This window comes from Amphibalanus amphitrite, unplaced genomic scaffold (assembly GCF_019059575.1).
Source record: "Amphibalanus amphitrite isolate SeventyFive unplaced genomic scaffold, NRLGWU_Aamphi_draft 000010F_arrow, whole genome shotgun sequence".
NCBI lineage: Eukaryota > Metazoa > Arthropoda > Thecostraca > Balanomorpha > Balanidae > Amphibalanus > Amphibalanus amphitrite.
In genome coordinates, this window is record NW_024881506.1 from 245448 (window position 1) to 259840 (window position 14393).

The 14393-nt window shown below is 54.7% G+C and overlaps 1 protein-coding gene across 4 annotated transcripts in view; it reads right to left on the minus strand.

Moving 5' to 3' along the window:
• The window catches only part of LOC122381028, a 120213-nt gene that overhangs the window by 18851 nt on the left and 86969 nt on the right, over positions 1–14393 (minus strand). For all 4 annotated transcript variants that reach the window (XM_043364721.1, XM_043364747.1, XM_043364738.1 and 1 more), the window contains 9 exons: positions 12340–12540; positions 11340–11509; positions 10715–10895; positions 10011–10187; positions 9441–9547; positions 8843–8989; positions 7658–7838; positions 6815–6970; positions 3781–3900 (listed from right to left, as the gene is read on the minus strand). In XM_043364721.1, coding sequence (XP_043220656.1) covers positions 3781–3900; positions 6815–6970; positions 7658–7838; positions 8843–8989; positions 9441–9547; positions 10011–10187; positions 10715–10895; positions 11340–11509; positions 12340–12540 — 1440 coding nt within the window. The remainder of the gene's footprint in view (positions 1–3780; positions 3901–6814; positions 6971–7657; positions 7839–8842; positions 8990–9440; positions 9548–10010; positions 10188–10714; positions 10896–11339; positions 11510–12339; positions 12541–14393) is intronic.

The following is a 14393-nucleotide window of genomic DNA, read 5'->3' on the forward strand; positions in this document are numbered from 1 at the left end:
GATAAGAAAGCCGTAATGTTATTTCTTTCCTCGCAATAAATGGCTCTATGAACTAAACTGGCTATTCAAAAAGTAGGTTGCTATGTGCCTCTCCACAATTGTCTTTAGGTTTCTTGCATTTGTCGACAAACACGGTTGTTTACATTAATCACGAGCTTTATTTTTTTGCAACTTCCTCCAGAAATTATGTCAAATTAATAGATATTCAAAACTTTATTGTACAGAAATATAGCATAATCGCTTTAAATAAGCAAATATTATATTTGCTTAAATGTATTTAGTTTGCATTCGTTTATATTTATCATAAAATATTTTACATAAAGTTCCTGAAAATACTAAGTAGAAAATCGCACCGCCGAATGGTCCCGTAAACTGCTGAAAACAAGCGGAAAGCCGCTGTAGGAATGTCGCCCGCGACATTCCACTTTTGCGGAATCTCGCCCGCCGAATGGCCCAGTGTGCGGCCGCCTTAAACAAAACGAGGCCGAAAGTTACCACACGACTAATGGCCTCACCAGAGACGGAGTGGCATGATGAGAGCCGGGCAGCACTTCTCACCAATCACTAATGCAGGTAGCGCACAGGTAAGCCACTGAAGTCAGCCAGCCATCGCCCGTTCTGCGCTGCTTCAGTGAACGATGGCCGGTACCACATCACAAGCGAACAGCTCGATCAAGGACTGCACTGGGCGGCGGATCGTCGCATATATCGTCTGTTTAACCCTATTCCTGGCGGGCTCCGCCGGGACAAGAAACTGGCGGGGGGGGGGGGGGCCGATTCGGCCCCCCCCCTTCATATCTCAAAAACTACACATCGCAGCGACAAACGGTAAACAAGATCGGATACGCACGGTCAAGATCTACAATTTTTACTAAGGTCATTTTCAGGTCAGGTCAAAGATGACGTCACAGGGGTCGAAAAAGTCAAAATGGCGGCGCTAGATATGGAGAGAGTTTTTCTCGAATAACTTTCGAATTAGTCAAGATAGGAACAAACTAAGGGCATCATCGTGATCCTCTCGTCAATCCGCATCGAATGATATATATGTTGACCTCGAAAGGTCAAGGTCAAAGGTTGACCTCAGGTCACGTGACCTCGAGGTCATCATGTATATCATTCGATGCGTCTTGACGAGCTGAACACAATGAGACCATCCACGCGTCTGTATCTTGTTCCTGTACGGAGTTATTGGCCAAAAACCTTTGGTGACCTTTGATGACGTCACATGACCTCACAGCTGCCCAATAGCAAAACAGACCTCAAGGTAGTGAAGGTTGATCGTATATGAAGTCATGTATGGTATATGGGGCCATTCCGACCCGTTTTAGTGGTAAAAACAGGGAGTTGATTTTTCCCCCATTGACTTATAATATGGAGGTCGCGAAACTGACCTGACCTTAGGTCACCGATATCAAAATTCCGAGATATACAAATTGCACATACTGGTACCCTAACAAAAGCCTGAAGAGAAGAAATTGATCGGTCAAAAACTCTAGCTCCGGCGTGATTGCAAACTTTTTCTGAGGTAGGGTCACCAAACCGCCTCTGGTGACCTGACCTGAGGTCAGATCAACTCAAAATTTTCAGACATGTTGCGTAGAAGCCTTTTAGGAAAAGTCAGAAAATTTGAGCTTCCTAGCTCAACGCGTTTGGGAGAAATAACCAAAAAACCTCAGGGGGGGGGGGCTCCTGAGGCCCCCCCCCCGCCAGGAATAGGGTTAAGACGCCTCGTCCCATGTCGCACCTGAGCAGTTTTTTTTTTGCCGCGAGTGACTACTCGATCTTCTTTAGTCGGCTTTCCTTTATTCCACGTAATTGCATTTACACCACGCTATTTTACTGCTTTCCCTTCAGACTTTTTAACAAATTATACCCTACCCAGCTGCGTGTGTGCAAAGCTCTCCGTTTCAGCATGATCATCTCCGGTCAAACAGAAGCCCTTTCCACCGGGCGGCGACCGCGGTCCACCCGTCCGCCCCGCTCCCAGCCGGGCTGGCAGAGTGTATACAGTTGAGCGGCAGCCGGCTCCTGTATATACACACTGCAACCCAGTCGGTACGTCCGACTGCAGACAGGGCGGGCGCCCCACCACCAGTGCCGGCCGGTCCGCAGGGACGGCTGTAGTCTGGCTGCCACAGCCCGGCCTCTGGTCTGCCCCGAACTGGCCCAAACTGTCCAGGACGGCTCACTCGTTTACATGCTGACACTCGAGCTCTGGCCACTCGCACAGCAAGACGTCGCTTCATATATCCATTACAGATTTATAAGTAAATTATTTCGTTTCGTGAGAAAAAATCAGCGTCAGCAAGATACCGACCAGAAGAAGCTCGCCAGAAGAGGCTCGCCTACACTGCCTGCGCTTCAATCGATCAGTATGCAGCTCTGGAACTCACGGCACTGAGCCAAGAGGAACTATCGTCCCGCGTCCGGGTTGCTCGCCCCATAAGCGCAGTGATCTTCTATCCAAGGGCTACGAAGGAAGAACTCGCCCTCCGGTATTTCGCTAGGGACGGGGGTCACGACTGCAGGAGGCAGACACTATACCCTTCAGAGAGGTCCCAATGTCAATCAGTTGGGCAACGAGTCGCCACAGCAAGTCAAATATAGACGCTGTAAATGCAGAGTCTTGCGCCAGTTATATACAGACGATACATTCCCGCTGGAGGACGGAATAAGGTCGCTAAAAGCGGCGCAGTAAAAGCGTGTGCCCATTTTCAAGCTCCATGCCCTGTGAGAATAAGTAGAACGTTTACGTCTGAGGGTCTAAAGGCTTCTGTCTCTCGCCGTATTCACATACGTTAGACTACTAGCTGTCGGCCAAAGTTGATCAATAGGTACTATCAACAACATATGTACAATATTTTCCATAAAAAAACAAACAGCATTTCCCTATCAAGCGTGTGGTAGGAACCTAAAAAGTAGGCCCGTGGAGTTGGCCTTACATGCATACAGCGACCTGTCAGAATTGTTTGAGTCCTCTCAGTACGTCATTAACCCTTGACCACCTGAACTGGGCCGTTGGCTATGGCTCTGGGGAGGAATTAAAGCACACAGCGGCGACGGTTAAACACAGGTCACAAAGAAACTACCGAATGACCAACTGCCCTTGTGGTTCCATCATTCCATCACTCCATCACTAGTCAGGATCACCGGCGCTTCGGGTTCCATCAATCAGTTCCGGGACTTACCGTCAAGTATCGGAGTTCCAGTCTGAGTTCCACGACTCACAACAGGAATGTTGGGCTCTAGGACTCACCATGGGAGTGTCGGAGTTTCGGGGCTCACCACAGAGTGTCGGAGTTTCAGGTACTCACTTCAGGAGGTTCGGGGTTCCAGCACTCACCACAAGTGTCGGAGTTCCAGGCACTCACCACAGAAGGTTCGGGGTTCCAGGCACTCACCACAGGAGTGTTTGAGTTACAGCACTCACCACAGGAGTGTCGGGGTTCCAGGCACTCACCACTGGAGTGTCTGAGTTCCGGTACTCACCACTGGAGTGTCTGAGTTCCGGTACTCACCACAGGAGTGTCGGGGTTCCGGTACTCACCACAGGAGTGTCTGAGTTCCGGTACTCACCACAGGAGTGTCGGGGTTCCGGTACTCACCACAGGGGTGTCGGGGTTCCAGGCACTCACCACTGGAGTGTCTGAGTTCCGGTACTCACCACTGGAGTGTCTGAGTTCCGGTACTCACCACAGGAGTGTCTGAGTTCCGGTACTCACCACAGGAGTGTCTGAGTTCCGGTACTCACCACAGGAGTGTCTGAGTTCCGGTACTCACCACAGGAGTGTCGGGGTTCCAGGCGAGTCCGGCGGCAGCCACCAGTCCCGGCAGTGAGAAGACGCTCTGTCCGAGCTCGCCCTCCGCCCGCCAGTCGGCCATCACCAGACCGGCGCCCATCTGGCAACGGGCAGATAGACTGTCATACGTATACCCCACCACCAGACCGGCGCCCATCTGGCAACGGGCAGATAGACTGTCATAGGTATACCCCACCAACAGACCGCCGCCCATCTGGCAACGGGCAGATAGACTGTCATAGGTATACCCCACCACCAGACCGGCGCCCATCTGGCAACGGGCAGATAGACTGTCATAGGTATACCCCACCAACAGACCGCCGCCCATCTGGCAACGGGCAGATAGACTGTCATAGGTATACCCCACCACCAGACCGGCGCTCATCTGGCAACGGACAGATAGACTGTCATAGGTATACCCCACCGCCATACCGGCGCCTATCTGGTAACGGGCAGATAGACTGTCATAGGTATACTCCGCCACCAGACCGGCGCCCATCTGGCAACGGGCAGATAGACTGTCATAGGTATACCCCACCGCCATACCGGCGCCTATCTGGTAACGGGCAGATAGACTGTCATAGGTATACTCCGCCACCAGACCGGCGCCCATCTGTTAAAGGGACCATCCCACCTTTAACATGGGGTTTGAGTTGAGATAAGCCAAGTTTGCGGCGAGGTTCAGAAACCACTATCTATCTAGGTTGCAACCCCCGCGGCCTCTTGGTGTTGAAGAAATTCGTTCCCTTCATTTGAAAATGGGCCTTGCGCAAGGCCCTATCTTCAACATGGAGCAACCGTTAGTGTGACGTCACCTCGTTTAGTCATTCTGATTTAAATGGGTTTGTTCGTTGAAAAATCACTTAAAACTTGGTCTGAACTTTGTTGTGGTGCCTACAGAGTAAAAAGAATCAGCTTTATGACAGTAATGTGGCCTGGGGAAGGAGGTAATTTTGGGCTGTGACGTCACGTATTTGAAAGTTTGTGTTTGGAATATGGGAAGCCTAAGATGTTTAATGAAAAATAAATGCCAGAACCGTGTTCCTGGTCATCCAATCTATAAAGTCGGGCACAACTTAACTGGTTTTAACAACATTTTAGAAGGTGGGATAGTTCCTTTAACGGGCAGATAGACTGTCATAGGTATAGTACCCCACCACCAGACCGGCGCCCATCTGGTAACGGGCAGATAGACTGTCTTAGGTATACCCCACCACCAGACCGGCGCCCATCTGGCAACGAATAGACATACAATATGTCAGTATGGCAACCATCGGTCACCACCATACTGACAACCATCTGGCAATGAACATAAAACTCGTCACACACTGTCAACATACTGCCGCCAATCATCACTACCAAACATGCATACATCTGTCAACATGCTAACACTCATCTGTTTACATAACAGCAACCATACTGATGGCCCTCGTCCGCATAACTACCGGCATAAATTCATCAACACACGACCCCAGCTATGTAGTCCAAAACTCATCAGTTAACACACTCAGTGGCATGCCCATTGGCAACATACCCGCACCTAACAGCTTACTACATTATGTATATCAACGATTTAACAAACAGAGCAGGACGTAACATGGCCATGAGTTGGCATCGGCCAAAGCTGCACAGGAAGTCAAAAAGGCGGTATCGCCAGGAGTTGTAATCAGTTCAATACAGGACGAAAGGGGCGGTATCGGTCTGACACGGAGCGACTGGGGCGGTGCGGCCATGAGCTGCTCGCTGGCGAGCCGGCCCCCGTTTACCAAGCGCACGGTCATCCGGCGAGCGAGCCAGTCCCGGTTTACCAAAGGCGCCGTCATCCAGCTCCGCCGAGCGGGTGGCTGGGCTGTGACCTAGACTGGCGTGTTTGCCCACCGTTGGAACGGCTGTTTGAGGTGAAAGGCGGGCGGCGGCAAGGCTGGGTCTGACTGATTGTGGGTGAGACCGGACGCTCCTTTTAGGGAGGTTTGCAGTGTTCCAACTTCCAGTCACGTAGAACAGGGGCCAAAGTGCAGGGCTGAGCTGCACACTCATTTACGGGCTAAGAGAGTAAGAGGGGGAGAATGCGAGGAGAGAGAGAGAGAGAGAGAGAGAGAGAGAGAGAGAGAGAGAGAGAGAGAGAGAGAGGAAGATAGAGGAGAGAGAGAGGGAGATAGAGGAGAGAGAGAGAGAGAGAGAGAGAGAGAGAGAGGGAGAGACAGAGAGAGACAGAGAGAGAGAGAGAGAGAGAGAGAGAGAGAGAGACAGACAGAGAGAGAGAGAGAGAGACAGAGAGACAGAGAGAGACAGAGAGACAGAGAGACAGAGAGACAGAGAGACAGAGAGACAGAGAGACAGAGAGAGAGAGAGAGAGAGAGAGAGAGAGAGAGAGAGAGAGAGAGAGAGAGAGAGAGAGAGAGAGAGAGAGAGAGAGAGAGAGAGACAGAGAGACAGAGAGACAGAGAGACAGAGAGACAGAGAGAGAGACAGAGAGAGAGAGAGAAAGAGAGAGAGAGAGAGAGAGAAAGAGAGAGAGAGAGAGAGAGAAAGAGAGAGAGAGATAAAGAGAGAGAGAGAGAGACAGAGAGAGACAGAGAGACAGAGAGACAGAGAGAGAGAGAGAGAGAGAGAGAGAGAGAGAGAGAGAGAGAGAGAGAGAGAGAGAGAGAGAGAGAGAGAGAGAGAGAGAGAGAGAGAGAGAGAGAGAGAGAGAGAGAGAGAGAGAGAGAGAGAGAGAGAGAGAGAGAGAGAGAGAGAGAGAGGTGAGGAAGATAGACAGCAAGAGTACTATGCCCTGTCGGCATTCAATCAGCTTCAAACTGTTTTGGTAAGTCAACGCTGTTACCGCAGTGGTCTGAAAAAGCCCCTGAACCTTCGGTTAGCTTGGAGCCCAGCAGTTCCACACGTCAGCAACCGTCCTGATACGTTACCAGCTGAGCAGCCAGCAGTCCTGAGCCCACCGCCACACACCCCCACCTCCGTCCTCCATCCACCCGTGAGCCGGGAACATCTCCGTGCGCCGGTATACGTACCAGCTCGGCGGCGGCGCGCGCCGCGTTGGCCGCGTTCAGTACGGCCGCCTCCGGGCAGCCGGCCAGTGAGCCCCAGGCGGCCGTACCGGCAGCGCTGAGTAGCGGCAGGCCGGCCGCCGCCGCCGCCTGGCACGGCGCGCTGAAGTCGTAGTCCGCCTGCCGGCCGCCAGGGGTGCGTGGTACAGTCAGTCAGGGCATGGCAAATTGGCGAGGACTGGGGCGCCGAGAAGCCCTCGTCCAGCACGGTGGCTGGAAGAGGGAAGGGGCAAAACTCGCAGTCATCGAACTCTTTCACCAGTCCGGGTAGCCATTGCAAAACTTTGCAGCCGAACACACTTCCCAAATTTGACCTATAAAAAGATTTTCCGGTTAGAATGCGATACAATCTTATTAGTTCTACATAAATGCAGATCCCACGACCAAATTTGCTCGCACTATCCCCTGTCACACATTACTCTATCGCCGTGTCGGAGGGTCATCGCAGGCCGTCGCGCGTCTCCGATGGCGGCCCCTCACCCCCTCCGGTGCTGTGCCAACCGCCGGGCCGGCCGCCGCCTACGCTCCGGGCGGCGGCCGGTCCTGTGCTGGGCTGTGTAGCCGCCAAAGGTAAAATGACGGGACAAAACACCAGCATAGACAGCAGAGCGACAGAAGCTGGGCCTATGGTGTCTGAATGGCACGATTAGGTTCTGTCTAAGGCAGCGGAGGAGCTGCAGACAACAGCTGCACCACAGGTGGCAATGAGGAACACAACTGAAGGTCCGCCACTTCCCGTCCTGAAGTGCACTACATAAGTGTTCCATCCACCTGGAACCCGTACCGTACTGCAGTTGTTCCACCCACCTGGAAGCCGTACTCGACGAGCACCACGTCTCCGGGCAGGCAGTCGGCCTCTGTGGCGACGCGCACCGAGTTGGCGCAGAGCAGCGGCGCCGCGCCGGCCGGCAGCGGCAGCAGCGACAGCAGCTGCTCGCCGCCCGGCGCGGCCAGCAGGCCGCTCAGGTGCGGCCCCAGGTGCACGTGTCTGGTGGGGTACATAGACACCGTGAGGGGTAACACAGGCCGCTCAGGTGCGGGCCCAGGTGCACGTGTCTGGTGGGGAGATACCGTGAGGGGTAGTATAGGGACCAGCAGGCCGCTCAGGTGCGGCCCCAGGTGCACGTATCTATAGGGGTACACAGACACGGCGAGGGGTAACATAGGTGCCAGCAGACTACACGTGTCTGGCGGGGAGACACGGTGAGGGTAGTATAGGGACCAGCAGGCCGCTCAGGTGCGGCCCCAGGTGCACGTGTCTGGTGGGGAGATACCGTGAGGGGTAACAGAGGGACCAGAGGCCGCTCAGGTGCGGCCCCAGGTGCACGTGTCTGATGGGGAGATACTGTGAGGGTAGTATAGGGGCCGGCAGACCTCACGTGTCTGTAGGGGTACATAGACACGGTGAGGGGTTACAGAGATCTGCAGACGGCCAGGACACGTTTAGGGCAATGACAGGGAAACAGGGAATGAGAGGTAAAGATCACGATGGTACGGCAACACTCATGTAGCACAGCCAAACGAAGCTGAGGCAAGTATGACTCGACAGACTGGCATTAAATACCTAGCTGAAAAGCAGTATCACTGACTATTACTGATCTTGGGCTTTACAACTACCGTTGAGTACAGAAATCGAACGGCGAGGCAGTCAACACTCAACAGGACATAACACGACGTGATGAGGGTGTGAAGTTAAACAGCAAGGAGCCAAGACTGGGAGTCAGCCAGGCAGCATGTCCTCAGGGTAAGTGGATTGAGGCATCAGTCTCTCAACTGACGTCAAAGCCGGGAGCGCATCTGTTACTCCGCGGAGGGACATCGGTCCAGTCACTGCCATTTGACGTCAGAGAACCATCAGTTACTCACACGACAGCCGTCCTAGCTGACAGAGGAAAATACCTACACACTCACTTGACAGAAACCTTATTCTACTACCTGATGTGGATGCGTTAGCAGCTTATCTGACGTGGCAGATCGGCATCATCTACCCACCTGACATTGGAGAAGCAGCCGATGAAGGCGTCCATGTCGGCTCGCGCCGCGTGCAGCGCCTCGGTTGGTGTGCCGGCGGGTACCTCCAGGGCGGGTACGACTGAGACGCCGCGGTCCGAGCAGTACCGGTCCAGGGAGACCAGCTCACTGAGGGAGCACGCGCAGAGGGCGGGGCGGGCTGGTCAGTCATAGCGGCGTCATAGACTGCACTGGTCAGACCTCGCAGTCAGGTGCACAACTCAAACTCTATGGCAGGTCCTCCATGCGGTTCATAGACCACTGATCAGTGGCCAGGTCGGTGCACAGACCAGGCTTAATCTCACAGTGCGTCTACTCATAACCCCACCGTGCGCCAACACACAGTCCACCGTGAATCCACTCACGTGGCCGAGTAGGGCAGCAGAGTGCCCCACATATAGTCCCACTGTGCGTCTACTCACGTGGCCGAGTAGGGTAGCTGGGTGCCGGCTAATAGTCCCACTGTGCGCCCACACATAGCCCCACTGTGCGTCTACTCACGTGGCCGAGTAGGGTAGCTGGGTGCCGGCTAATAGTCCCACTGTGCGCCCACACATAGCCCCACTGTGCGTCTACTCACGTGGCCGAGTAGGGCAGCTGAGTGCCGGCGGCGCCGAACCGCTGGAACAGGTGCAGCTGGTTCATCTTGAGTGAGGCCAGAGTGTCCACCAGGTGACAGAGCGAGTCCTGCGGGTGGGTCAGGTCGGGTCAGGTCAGTGATGGGTCAGCGACGGGTCACACAGAGCGAGTCCTGCGGCTCGGCAGTCGGGTCAGGTTAGTGTGGTGTAGGGGAATCATGCACGAATTCAAGACCTTGTTATATTTTGAATTTGAAGCTATGTTCTCCTTGTTTTGTCCTCAAAGGATGTCAAATAAATATGATGATGATGATGATGATGATGATAGATTTAACGGACTGCCGGACATCTCAAAATATACAACATAGTTCGACTGTAGAACACAGCTTTTGACGGTTTACGGAACAAGCGTATCATGTGGTTGAGATGGCTCAGTGACAGAAAATATATGAGAGCAGCGTGTGATGAAAGCCGTAGCTGCCTTACCAGTTACCAGTTACCACGTCACATGCATTGGGTTTGATCAAAGCGAGCAAAGCTCAAACTTCAATAGCGCAGACTCCACAACTGACCAGTTTGGGCACCCGTCCGTGCGGCGAGAGGTCGACCAGCAGGGCGCGGTGGGCGAGCCGCGGCCGGTCGGAGATCAGAAGCTGCGGGCAGCCGTCTCCGGCGTACAGCCGCAGCAGCTGCAGCAGGCTGCTGATGGCGCCGCGCAAGCCCGACACGTCCCCGCAGCACACCCGCACCTGGTGGAGAGGGAGCGGGAGAGCTGAGGACACCTGGCGGCAGGGCGGGGAACTAGCCAAACCTGGCGGCAGGGGAGGGGAGACTGAGCATACCTGGCGGCAGGAGCGGGAGCTGAGCACACCTGGCGGCAGGACGGGGAACTAGGCACACCTGGCGGCAGGACGGGGAACTAGACACACCTGGCGACAGGACGGGGAACTAGGTACACCTGGCGGCAGGACGGGGAACTAGACACACCTGGCGGCAGGATGGGATACTAAACACATCTGACGTATAAACAGACAACTTATGACAGCTCAACTATCAGCCAACCAAACTGAACGTTCTATTAATTCATTTGAGAGGTGACAGCCCACACGTAACTATTTCCAGTCTTGTTTGTTGGTTTGGGTTAAGCACACGTCGGCAGCGGGCTCATTATGCGCCCACACTTGTGTCGGACGATGAGGCTATGACAGACTGTCCGGCAGTATCCTCACCTGTTTGTGTCGGGCGGTCAGTCGGACGGTGAAGCTGTGTTTCTCACCTGTTTATGTCTGACGGTGAGGCTGTAGCCCTCGGGCGCTGCCACCAGCCGGTCGGACACGGTACAGAGTACGTCCGAGGCCAGCTGGCCGCCCGGACAGCGGCTCTGCACGCCGGCCATCCGGACCGTGTAGCCCAGTGAGGAGAACTCGGACCGGTACACGTCCCACGTGTCCAGGATCCTGGGCGGAGGCGGGGAACAGCGGTCAGTAGGTCACACAGACAATCAGATCCAGGTTCACAAGAAAAATGAACAGATGCAATTTGAAAACATTTCATATGAAGATTGTCCAAAGCAACAACACACTTGATAAGTGTCGTCAGTTTTTGTGTCAGGGTCAGTGTGTCAGTGTTTCTGTCAACGTCAGAGTGTATCACCTGTGCAGCGCTGCAGCTCCGCGCCAGCATCACTATGTCGGTGTCAGTGTGTCAGTGTCAGTGTGTTGATGTCATTGCCAGTGTTAGTATCAGATTTACCTGTGCAGCTCTGCGCCGCAGCTCCGGGCCAGCGCCACGGTGATGGTCTCTGTGTCAGTGTCAGTGTGTCAGTGTCAGTGTCAGTGTGTCAGTGTCAGTGTGTCAGTGTCAGTGTGTCGGTGTCAGTGTCAGTGTCAGAGCTGTGTTACCTGTGCAGCTCGGCGCCGCAGCTCCGCGCCAGCGCCACGGTGATGGTCTCGGAGGGGCAGAACGGCGGTCCGTCCAGCTGCTCGAGACGCTGCGGCTGCGGCCACAGCAGGTGGAGACGCTGGTCGGTCACCAGCGGCCGGACCGGCCGCAGCAGGCCGCTGCCGCACAGCTGAAGGCGCAGAGGGACGGTCAGACGGCTGATACACAGATACATACAGCGGTCGGACCGGCCGCAGCAGGCCGCCGCCGCATAGCTGAAGGCGGAGAAACACGGTCAGTAGACGGCTGATACACAGATACATACAGCGGTCGGACCGGCCGCAGCAGTCCGCTGCCGCATAGCTGAAGGCGGAGAAACACGGTCAGTAGACGGCTGATACACAGATACATACAGCGGTCGGACCGGCCGCAGCAGTCCGCTGCCGCATAGCTGAAGGCGGAGAAACACGGTCAGTAGACGGCTGATACACAGATACATACAGCGGTCGGACCGGCCGCAGCAGTCCGCTGCCGCATAGCTGAAGGCGGAGAAACACGGTCAGTAGACGGCTGATACACAGATACATACAGCGGTCGGACCGGCCGCAGCAGTCCGCTGCCGCATAGCTGAAGGCGGAGAAACACGGTCAGTAGACGGCTGATACACAGATACATACAGCGGTCGGACCGGCCGCAGCAGTCCGCTGCCGCACAGCTGGCGGCGGGAGACACCGTCAGATGACTGATACACAAAAGGGTTGGCCCTCCGACACACAGCTGTGAACTGAGCGCCGCTAGAATCCACCGCCACATAATGTACGCACTTACAAGAAGAAAAAACGCTCAGACATGACTGAATTAAAAGCAATGCCAAGCATGCAACTATCTGCGCCACCAGGCACAGACTAGACAAAAATACATCGGGATTTGATTCTCCCCTTCCTTCTCTGGCCAACTGTATTCATCCGTCTGACTGATCACCCGTTCACCCCCTCCCCCCCCCCCGCACCCATTTCTCACCTCTGTCTCCCGGTCGGTGTCGGCGGGGCTGATCGGCGCCGGCGGCGACTCGGCCGCCGCGCCGGCCGCCGTCAGGTCGCTCAGCAGAGAGGTCAGCGATCCGACGCTGTCCAGCCGCGCCGCCCGCTCCCGCTCCGGCGGACCCGAGTGGGTGGACGTGGGAGACATGGGCGCCGACGAGTGCCGCTCGCTCTGAGATACCTGCCGGGGCAGAGGGGGTGGCGTCAGATTCCCGTCATTGAGCTGACCTGGCGGGGCAGAGTGACCGGTCAGAGATCTGACCTGACGCGGGCACAGGTGCAGTGAGGTATCGGCGAACGGTGGCACTGGGTGAGGCGCGTCTACACACCAAATGTCACTCAGTTCCCCACCGGAGGGACCTTGTGCGCGCTCACCGACAGGATACACCACTGGGCGCGATAACAACTAACGGCCGCAGGTACACACAGCCGGTGCGGACATATCCTGTTCAAACACACAATCACACACGGCACACACGGACACTATCGTTCACAGCGACTATCACCGTGGGTCAATCGCCAGTCATAACACACCGGCAAACACGGGAAACGGTGCACCCAAACAGTTCACACAGACTATAGTATACCCTCGTCAGTCTCAGTCCACCAGTGGCATTGACCTACCACCGCCCCCTGGCACTCCATCATTGACCCACCACCGCTCCCTGGCACTCCATCATTGACCTACCGCCGCCCCCTGGCACTCCATCCGCACGGCACGGTCAGGGCGACTCTAACCGGAGCCCCGCGGCCGGCTCAACACGCACACACAACTACCGGCCGGGACCGCTGTCACCTGCTGTTGTCACCTGTTCGGTGTAACGGCCCCGGGGCACAGCACAGTCGGAGGGGTGTCCGGCCACATGTGGTGACACCCATCAGCGCTGTGCTGCGCCGCTGTGCTGAATTATGCTGAACAACTCCTCCCCTCCCCATATCCCTCCACACACGCATCCCTCACCGTACCAACGGGCACAGTGCGACTTGTGGTACTGGTAGCGCCTGTTTCATTTCGCTCGCGTATAGGCTGGTTAATGGTTACCTGATGTTTCTGAGTGACTGTACAGTGTACTTGTATTTCAGCCGAGTCTACCCATTCTCTACTGCTAAGATGTGACTAAGCTTGGTGGAAATGGCAAGCCCTCGGCAGCACAGCTAAGGCCCTTGGCATCACAACCAACTCGGCTGACAAAATAGTATCTATCTGCAATTGAATTCAGCTTGCCCTTGCAAAGTAAGCACTTTACCAACGGGCAGTGCCACAGTCGGCTTAATCACGCACACCGCGTGGGCGAGGCGACACAGTCACTACCGCTCGTGCAGAACACCAAACACCCTCCGTTCAATTGATCCACAACTCGACGCACAAAACACACGCTGTCCAATTGATCCAGCGTAATAGAGGACCTTGTGATCCATAACTCTGAGTAGAGGCAGTTCTGCAAAGGCACGCCGGGAAAGTGCTGTTTTGATGGAGCTGACAGTAGGCTCAGACCGAAAGTGATGTTTTGATGGAGTTCAATGATCATTGATCTGAGAGGAGGAGCACACAAGACTGAGGCCATGACGTGAAACAAAACTAGGAACTTGCGGCAGCACATCACATGTCAGTATTATTTTCTACCCACGTAATGCAGGACGCAGGCTTGCACAGGTGGTTCCGGCTATTGACAAAACTCTATTGCAACCAAATTTGGGGCGAGATTATCCCAAGAAGCCATGAAGTTAGTCGGGAAACCGGATTGAGGATAGAGTACCCGATGACTTTGTGAAATCTTCACGTAATGACGCATATACAACCGGTTTGAAAATGCTTCAAGGTTTAGGAATGTAAGATTCAGGCAATGTCACGCACTCCAAGAATAACAAAAATCCTCTACTAACCAGACGGGAACTGCTGCTTCATGGGACACTGGATTTGCTGCCTCGCATACAGCAGCTGCCCAAACAAATTTCAGACACAGAACATAAACGATCAGAAATCTTTGAACAGGTTCTGAGTGCGTTTCACAGACAGAACCGAGTTTCCATGGC